General features: G+C 43.3%; 1 protein-coding gene across 1 annotated transcript; it reads left to right on the top strand.

Moving 5' to 3' along the window:
• The first annotated feature begins 292 nt into the window (after positions 1-292).
• Positions 293-2471, top strand: LOC309653089 (polyadenylate-binding protein 1-like 2). The gene has a single exon (XM_082447471.1). The coding sequence runs from the start codon at positions 899-901 to the stop codon at positions 1499-1501; it is 603 nt and encodes a 200-aa protein (XP_082303597.1). The 5' UTR covers positions 293-898; the 3' UTR covers positions 1502-2471.
• Positions 2472-10567: the final 8096 nt, after the last annotated feature.

Raw genomic sequence — 10567 nt, 5'->3', positions numbered from 1 at the left:
GACAGGCTGAGGACTCACACTCCCGCCCCCCAACCTCAAGCCTCCCGCTCCCGCCCCCTCCCACCGTCCGCGGCCCCGCAGCCCCGCAGCAGCCACAGGGGGAACCAAAGAGACAGAAGCCTTCCCAGCTGCCCGGACCACAGACGCCAACACCCCCCGCCCCCCACCACACGCCGCCCGCCCGCGCCCCGCACGCTAGCCCACGACCGAGCGGCGGCGGCAGCAGCAGTGGGCTGCAGGCTGCTGCGACTCGCACCGGTGCGCTCCTGGCAGCACTCGCCATACCAGGTGACTGGGACTCGCCAGATCGGCTGGCCCGGGGTCCCCCGCCCCAGCTCGCGCTCGCGCCCCCGGCCCGGGTTCCGGCGCCCACCCGCCCTCCTGCCCTCTCCCGCCTCTCCGCCCCCCAGCTCGCGGGAAGGGAGGTCGCGGCAGCGGCCCGGGGGCACCGGCGACCGTGGCGACAGCGGCGACAGTGGCGGCGGCGGTGGCGGCGGCGGCTGCGGCGGCGGCGGAGGCTGCGGCGGCGACCGTGGCAGAAGCGGTGGCGGAGGCCTCCGTGGCGGAGGCGGAAGCAGAGGTGGAGGCTGAGTTGGAGGCCGAGGCCTCAGTAGAGGAGGCAGTGGCGGAGGCCACCCTGGGGGAGGCAGCGGCAGCCCTAGCGGGGGAGGAGGCGGAGGCCTCCCTGGCGGCGGCGGCAGTGGCCGTGGTGGAGGCCAGTGCGGCCGAAGCCGCCGCCGCGGCAGAGGCTGCGACGCCCCCCTTGGGGGAGGCGGAGGCGGATGCGGATGCGGATGCAGATGCGGAGGTGGCGGCGGCGGTAGCGGCGGCGGCGGCGGCCGCCGCGGATGCTGATGCGGAGACGGGCGGGGGCTCCGGGGGGAATCCGGACTTTCCTATGGCTTCGCTGTACGTGGGCGACCTGCACCCTGAGGTGACGGAGGCAATGCTGTACGAGAAGTTCAGCCCGGCCGGGCCCATCCTCTCCATCCGCATTTGCAGGGACAAGATCACCCGCCGCTCGTTGGGCTATGCGTATGTCAACTACCAGCAACCGGTGGACGCCAAGCGGGCCCTGGAGACCCTGAACTTTGATGTCATCAAGGGCAGGCCAGTGCGCATCATGTGGTCCCAGCGGGACCCCTCGCTCCGCAAGAGCGGGGTGGGCAACGTCTTCATCAAGAACCTGGGCAAAACCATCGACAACAAGGCGCTGTACAACATCTTCTCGGCGTTCGGCAACATCCTCTCCTGCAAAGTGGCCTGCGACGAAAAGGGGCCCAAGGGCTACGGGTTCGTGCACTTCCAGAAGCAGGAGTCCGCCGAGCGGGCCATCGATGCAATGAATGGCATGTTCCTGAACTACCGCAAAATTTTCGTTGGGAGATTCAAGTCGCATAAGGAACGAGAGGCCGAAAGGGGAGCCTGGGCCAGGCAGTCCACCAGTGCTGACGTCAAGGATTTCGAGGAAGACACCGACGAGGAGGCCACCTTGCGATGAAGACATCCCAGGAGCGAGCCAGCCAGCAGAGCCAAACCTTGGCTCCCACCCGGTTTACAACCCCACCCTTTGCCCCCCTAACCCACCAGCAGTGTATTGTATTGGGAGTGCAGGTCTCTCTCTCTCACAGCCGCCCCCCCCCACTTCCTTCCCTCCATCTCTCCCTCCCTCCGTCTGTCTCAGTCCCTCTCACTCTGTCTCTCTCTGACTTTCTCTCCCCTCCCCTCCCGTCCCTACCCCTCCTCTCCCCTCCCTTCTCCTCCCTTCCCCTCCCTTCCCCCAACACCCACCTTGGGTGTTGTGAATAATCTTGCTAATCTGTGCCACTTGACAGGTTAAAGGCTGTCTTCTCCTTGTGGTTTGGTTTAAAAAGCACTTTCTCTCTTTGTTTATTGCACAGGTGATACAATTTCATGGTAGAAACATCAGGAAGGAGAAGGAAATCAGATGAGGGAAACCCAAGAGAGTAATTGCTCCCCATGACCCTACTACCCGGAGACAACCACTTTTACCGTTTCCGTGTGCTGTTTTCCAGGCTCTCTCCTCTCCTTCTCTCTCCCTCCCTTCCTCACCTCCACCCCACCTTCCCTTTTAACACACTGTTATAGAATGGTTCATCTATGTGGTGTTTCTTAATCTGCTTTTTCAAAAACTAAAACCAAACAAAAATCAACCCATTGAACTTCTTTCCATGTTATTCAACAGGCTTCAGAAACGTCATCTTCAGTGCCTGCAGAGTGTATCGATGGACCCTAACATTTCTGTAGTCATTCCTGCATTGTTGGACATTCAGGTGGTGCCTAGTTCTTTCCCTGTGTTTAAACCCAGCACTGTGTATACTCCAATGAGTGAATTCTCCCTTGTCAAGCCAAATCTTCGCTAGCATACCTGATGATCTTAATTGTGGACTTGCAGGATCCACATATGGACATTTTAAAGACTTTTCCTGTGTGTTGCCAAATGGCCCCTTCATAAGTATTGTACCGATTTGCATTCATGCCAGCCAGCTCAGCTAGTAAAAAGAGTATGCCCATTTCCCCTGCATAGTCTCCTGGTCACTGTAATTGCTGTGTGTGTGTGTGTGTGTGTGTGTGTGTGTGTGTGTGTGTGTGTGTGTGTGTGTGTGTATGTGTGTGTGTGTCTTGGCCAGCTTGATGGGCTGCAAATGGTATTTCACTGTCCTTGGTTGTTTTGATGAATTTAAATAGTGTTTTTCACCTCCTTCCCCTGTGCCCACTTCCTGCTCTTTTCCCCATTCTCAGAAAAATAATTCAGCTTCATTGCAGGAAACAAATCACAAAGCGGACAAGTTAACAGAAGGAAATTAATGTCACCTGTAATCAATCCTAATGACCACCCACACCTCCCTGAATCATTTTCATCTGCACCTGCCCAGTATTTTTCATGTGATATATATGTGAATTTTAATGTATATACTGTTTCAATATCGGCTTTTTCACACATAAATATATGATATAGATAGATATAGATGTATAGATAGATATTCTTGAACTTCCTTTCATGTCATTAAATATTCTTCTAAAATAGTTTCCGTGGCTGTTGTATTCCAGTGGATGGGCTAGATAGAGGAATAGATAGATAGATGTATGCATCTATATCCATATTTAGATATAGATATGGGTATATTTGTTTTCACTACTTTGTCATTATTGCACATCTGGGTGGTTTCTTTGCTTTTTGCTTTCTTATTCAAACTCAAGCTGCTTATATCATAGTGCACAAACCTTGCTTACATTCAAGATTATTTCCTGAACAAACATTCCTAAAAGAAGAATTGAACCGTTCAAATTTTGAAATCTTTTTTTTTTTGGTTCATTATTAAGCAACTGTTCACAGATATAATTATCAATTCACCCTCATAAGTACAATAACATTGTGAGAGGACCTGGAAACCTGGATGATTTTCTGGACTTGCTATAGCTGGAACTTTTTTGTTTTTATTTATTTTAAACATTTATTTTCATACAAATAATACAGTATCATAATAGAAACCTTTTTTAATTGACAAGAAAAAAGTCAAAATCACTCCTAATTCTACCACTTGACAAAAAGAAAAACTTTGAAACACAGGAAACATGTACATAAATAATACTTTAAAAATGTAATATGTATTGTTTCATTATGGGATAATTTCACTATAATCGGTCTTTCTTATCATATTTCCAAATTATTAAATATTCTCTAATTTTGTTTTTACTTTATATTCTATATTATGAATGAGCTATAATTCATTAAACTTAGCCCCTTGATGTATGCTTATATTTTTCTGCATTTTCCCAGTAAGTTTAACTCTATGGGGAACACATTTGTAGCTGAATGTTTGCTGACATGTGGAGATATTTAATTGACTTCTATAACTTGCCAGTCTGTTGCTAAATGCTTCTTTCATCAAGTTTATGTCCATCAACAGTGTAAGAGATTGCATATTTCCCTGTTTATCTTCTTAAGTAACTTAATAGTTTTTTAAGTTTGAGAAACTGGTTTGGCTTTGTGGATGTTTCTTTTATTATTTCGTTTAAAAGTGCATTGCTTGGAAAAGAGGGCATACTTATTAAATATACACAACAACCATTTTAAAGAGATTATTTTTTGCCTTTTCAGGCTTTGCCTATTTGTCCATACAATTTAAAACAAATATAGGATCATACTGAATATATTCTGTCAAAATTTCCTTTTCAATATATTGTAAATATATCTAAAACATCTTTGGCTATTCAGTATTCTCCCACAACTCATTATCATTGTATTGGGGGATCAGAATTTTTAGAAGTGTTTCTGTACTTTGGACTTTAAAGTAGTTTCTAAAATTTCCCCATTAAACCCCAGTCTATGGTGAATAATATTCCTGCAGAATTATTGTACTTACATAAATATGTAGAAGTGGGATTGAAAAGTAAAGGCCTTTTAAGATTTTTTTAACTGTACCATCAGGTGGCCTGGATGTACCAATTTACACTTCAACCAATACTTTGGAAGAATGCCCATTTTTCTACACAGGTTTCTCCCTGGATATTACAAACTTTTTTTTAAAACTGATATAAATGCTATAAAACCCCTAATTTTTTGTTTTGCTTTTTCAGTTTTTAAAAAATATTTTGTTTTGCTTCTTATTCAAGGAATATAAATTCATTAAAAATATCACATAGCATTGATAGGCAAAATAAAGAAAATAAAAGTATCACTGATAATATAAAGAATTAAATCTAAAACATTTAGCTATACATATATGTATATATCATATTGCCTTGTATAATACATACATCATTATTACATATAATAATTTAAATATTTATATACATAAGATATCAACCTTATCAACCTTAAAACCTTATTCAGTATAAATAAACCTTGGTTATATTTTCTTATTTATTTTTTCACATCATTTAAAATGGTCTCTGAACATCTATTGTGTATGGGGATCAATTCATTTCTTAATTCCTACATTGTTAGATATTTTCTTTGTTCCCAATTCTCTTTTAATTTCAGACCACTATGTTGACTACCTTTTGCCTAAATTTACAGTCACTTGCATAATTGTTTCTATAGTAAACACTCCTAGAAGAAAAAAAAGCAGAAAAAATTTATAGAGCATTTTTCAGACTTTGTCCATAAAATGTAAAACAAGTATGGAATCAAATTTTCATTCATAAAGTCGTGTCAACTTACTCTATTATTCTGTTATTTCCAGTCTATATGTGTGACCAGTTCTTTGCCTAGGGCTCTGAATTGGGTATTAGAATTTTTATTAAACTTTACTAAATTTTCAATGGATAAAAGAATTCATAGTTTAAAACTTTCCTTGTTATAATAACCTTTTCTAATTTTTATTAACCTTTATTATTTATTAACCTTTATTAACCTCTTTATTTGTTTGCTAGGCAAACAAATCCTAGAAATTTCATAAGGTATTGTTAAACTGAGTGAATAACATGGAACATAACCATAATCCTACCTTCGGCTAAAAACTACATATAAAATGTGGTTGTATAATCCTTCACACGTTTATATATGCATATTGTTAGATGGATACACCTGTATGTACACATTCATAAATACTAATATAATGCCTGCTTTTTAAACTAAAATATCTCATAAAAATATATCCCTGTGAATTAATATTACATAATCCTTTTGACGGTTGTCACATAGTATATTATGGTATCTACAGGCCATCAATTTTGTAAACCACATGACTTACCTAGTGGATTTTTGTTTCCAGTTTTTTCATATTAAAATAAAGCCTGTGGGAAGACTATTTTTGCAACCATATCTTCACACACATTCAGGAGTATTTATTTATCATACATTTATTAGAAGTCTAACTACAAAATAAATCACACTGTCAGAAAGACTACAAGATCATTCTACACTAACCATAATCCATTCCCAGTTTACAATTGTGTCCATTGTTTTGCATTGTTGTCTTCAGTTGTAATTCTTTTTAAACTATGGGGAAAAGATGTTTCAAAAGGCAAATCATTTTCTACTTATTTTCAAAAAATGATTTGAAACTGTTTGAGTCAGAACATAATGATCTAATATAATCCTTAATTTGTGGGAGACACTAAGTGCTTCTCACATAATAACTAATTTAATCCTTACAAAAAGCTGTATATGGTATATAGTATAGTTTTCCCAATTTTACAGATGAGGTAACTGAGGCATAGAGAGAAAGGTTAAGTAACAGTCCAAAGTCATACAGCTAGCAATTAACACAGATAGGATTTAAACCCACGTAGTGTAGATTCATAGTCTGTGCCCTCAACTACTGAATTATAATGAAAAGAAGACATAATGAATGTTCATAATGTTTTATGCCTCCAAATCCCTTTTCCTTATGCACATGTAAGCATATTTTAACAAAAAATATTCGAATAAGTTTTCCTTAAAGGTTTTATTTAATAAAACACATCCTTAAAAATGAGAGGATGACATCATCAAGATGGTGATGTAGGTCATTCCCATCTTTAGTCCTACTCACAAGACCAGCTTGCAACTATCCATAGCTAAGACATCATTAAGAAAACCTCAGAACCCGAGAGTCAAACTGAAGCAACCCCCTGGACCACAGAGACCAGAAGGACCATGTTAGAAGGGTTAGAGGAGGGACTACACTCTAGCAGCATTGCCTCTCCCCCAGGCTGGCATGGAGCCGCACAAAGAGGGCTCCCTGGGCCCATGGTTTCTCCAGTGGGAAAAAGAGAACCTAAGGTGAACATCCAGCTTCACCAGTATTGCAGGACGCTTCCCAAGAGGCCCACTCAGGTCTTGTATCACAGGGGTCAGTGGGAGAATCTGTGAGGATTGACCACTGGGGATAAGATAGAGACAGAAAAGTGGACCTTACAGCAACCACTGCTCAGACCTTGGCAGATAACATTCCTGCTTGCAGTGATGCCAAAGTAGAGATTCCAACCAGTGGCTCTGCCCATCTGCAGAGCTGAGCCAATGCCTCTGTGTGGCAAGGGAGCTCAGTTGGCAGTTATGCCTGATGTGGGTCTCCAGTCAACAGGCCTTAACAACTGTAGAACCTGTTCTACCGCCCCACCCAGGCAGGGAAGCAAATTTTCAGCCTTTCCCAACAGTTATACCCATTAGGAAACCTGACCAAAGAGCACTGGCAGCCACAGAGCTTATTCTACAGCCTTGCTCGGGTGAGTAGCCGAGCCAGAAGCCCTGCCCAACTATTAAGCATAGCATCTCACCCCACATAACCAGGGAGCCTGAACAGTGACCCTGGGCAGGTTCAGAGCCCAGCCCACGGTACTGCTGAGATGCGAAGCCCAGCCTCCAGCTCTGGATGAACATAGCCTTTGGCCCTGCTCAGGCAGGGAGCCCATCCAGCAACCCTGCCCAATAAAAGAATATAGCCCACATCACCACCTGAAGAGAGAGCTTGAAATGTGATGCCACATGACTGCAAAGCATTTTGCACAGTCTCTAGCCCACTGAACTAAAAGATGCAGCAACCCTCACCCTCACCCCACCAACCAGATAGCCCAGCCAGCAACCTTACCCAAGAGCAGAGCAGAGAACAGCCAGTGGCCTACCTGACTGAGAAGCCCAGGCTGTGGCCCCACCTAGCTTGGGGGCACTGCCTGTGGCTCTGCCTGATCTCAGAGCACAGCCCAAGCCTCCTTCTGATTATGAAACCCTGCCTGCAGCCCCAACTGAACACAGAGTCCAGCTAGCACGACCATCTGGTCTGGAAATATAGCCAAATACCCCACCCAACCAGGAGATATTTTGGATCTCAACCCACAGCCTTACTCAATTGCAGAGTCCACCGTTTTCACCACCCTGCCTGTGAACACAGCCTATGACCTCACCTGGTAAGAGGTGGTTGCAGAGCCCAGTTAGTTGTCTCACCTGACCATGGAGGCAGTGGCCTCACCCAACTAGAGATCTCAAAGACAATCCTCACATGCTCACAGATTTTACCAGCTTGATCCTTCTAATTTCCCAAGCTGAACAGAGTTGTGAAGGTCTTTCCATGCTGGAGCAAACTTATAAAGTACTGAAGACAAGATCACTTACTCAAATGAGCAGATACTAATGCAAGGGATCAAGAATCATGCAGAATCAAGTAATTATGACTCCACCAATGGAAACTAATAAAGTTCCAATAACTGATCTTAAAGAAATGGAGATCTGTGTATGAACTGTCTTACAAAGAATTCAGAATAATCATCTTAAACTTTAGTGAACTACAAAAACACGCAGATGGACAACTACATGAAATTTAGAAAACAATGCATGAACAAAATGAGAAGTTCAACAAAGAAATAGACATCAACAAAAATCCAAAACAAACAGAAATACTAGAGCTGAAGAATGCACTAATGGTACTGAAGGATTCAATAGAGAGCTTCAACAGCATACTCAACCAAGGAGAAGAAAAAAAGAGACAGAATAGAGAGCCCAGAGATAAACCCATCTCTATATAGTCAAGTAATCTTTGACAAGGGCACTAAAAACACACAATTGGGAAAGGATAGTCTCTTCAATAAATGGTGTTCGGAAACTGAATAACCACATGTAAAAGAATGAAAGTGAACTCCTATGTTACACTACTCAAATATTAACTTAAAATAGATTAAAGACTTAAATATAAAACTGGAAATCGTAAAACTCCCAGAAAAAGGAAAAGGTTTGGAAAAAGATCCTGACATTGATCTTGGCACTGATTTTTTGCATATAACACCAAAAGCATAGGCAACCAAAGCAAATATAGACAAGTGGAATAATATCAAACTAAGATGCTTCTGCACAGCAAAGAAAACAATCAATAGAGTGAAAAGGCAACCTACGGAATGAGAAAAAAAATTTGCAAACTATATATATGATAATTTCCAAAATATACAAGGAAATCATACATATCAATATAAAAATAATAATAAATTTAAAAAGGGGCAAAGGACCTGAATATATAGTTTTTGAAAAAACAATATTCAAATGGTCAACAGGTACATGAGAATATGCTCAACATCACTAATAATCAGGGAAGTGCCTATCAAAACCACAATGAGATATCACCTCACACTGTTGAATGACAATTATCAAAAAGGTAAGCAACAACAAATGTTGGCTAGGATGTGGAGAAAAGGGAGCTCTTCTACACTATTGGTGGGAATGTAAAGTGGCACAGCCATTATGGAAAACAGTTTGGAGGTTACTAAAAAAATTTAAAATAGAACTACTTTACGATTCCTCAATCCCAATTCTGGGTATACAGGCATATCTCGTAGATGTGCCTTCAAATCCAGACCACCACAATAAAGAGAATATCACAATAAAGTGAGTTATACTCATTTTTTGGCTTCCCAGTGCATACAGAAGTTATGTTTACAATATAATGTAGTCTATTAAGTGTGTAATACCATTATGTCTAAAAAAACAATGTACATACCTTAATTTGAAAATAGTTTATTGCTGGAGGGAAGAAATCAAGATGGCAGGGTAGGAGGACATGGAGCTCATGAAACCCCCCCATGAACACATCAAAAATACATCTACATGTGGAGCAATTCTCACTGAAAAAAAAATACTGGAGTCTGGCAGAAAGAGTCTCATAAAACAAAGGCTGTAAGAAAGATCCACATGGAATCAGGTGGGAAGGGAAGAGAGGTGATCATGCCAGGACGTGTGTCCCTGGAAGGAGACACAGAAGAGGAGATGGATTACATGGGCTTGGAGATCTTCCCTGGGGAATGAGTGGTTTGAACCACATATTGGGAGCCCCAGTCCTGAGGTCCCAGAAAGGGAGGACAAGTCCCCTTAGTTGGTTTGAAAACCAGTGAGACTGACAACAGGGCCATTAGAAATCTAGACTCCACATGGGAAGAGCACACACACACATTTGCTTACTCTCAAAACAAAGCATAGGAAGCAGATTGAAACTGCCTGAGACTCTAGCCAATTTCCTATGACTGCTCCAGTGCGTGCCCCAGTCCAGCAAACCCCAATCCTTCCCCTCTTGCTGCATGGGGCAGCTCAACACAAGAGTGAAGACTGCCTCAGCTGAGGAAAATGCACAGTGGTAGGGGACAGAGCCAGCTCGGAACTGGAATGACATCCACACAGGGCAAGGGCAGCCATTTATTGGCCTTCATGGGGGTGGCAAATTGGAAGTGGTCTAGAGCTCTGACTGGTGCTGGGATGGCCCCAGCACATGCCCTGACTATGCTGAGTGCCCACTCTGGCCCTTCTTACTCTTCCACTGCTCTCTTCTCTGGCAAAGATGCCAATGCTGGGAGGGGGGAGAACACACACTTAGAGGAAAGAGAACTAGCTCAGAAATGACCCTCAGGGATTCTGCTCCAGCAACTGAGAGCCTGACTGTGCCCCCAATATGGTGGTGTTGGCCAATGAGTAGAGGCAGAGTCCCAGCTCATACCTGGCTCTGGTTTTAGCCTCTCCATCTCCAGCCCCACCTCCTACCAATGTGAGAGCTGCCAGCACACCCTGAGGGAGGAAGTGACTCATGCTCACTTCAGATCCAGATTCCCATCAAGGCCACTGGGCACATGCAGACTGTATAGGGAT

Source organism: Balaenoptera physalus (genome assembly GCF_965194825.1).
Source record: "Balaenoptera physalus genome assembly, chromosome: X".
In the NCBI taxonomy this organism is placed as follows: Eukaryota; Metazoa; Chordata; class Mammalia; order Artiodactyla; family Balaenopteridae; genus Balaenoptera; species Balaenoptera physalus.
The sequence above is the reverse complement of the archived record's forward strand: the minus strand, read 5'-3'. Positions and strand labels throughout refer to the sequence as shown.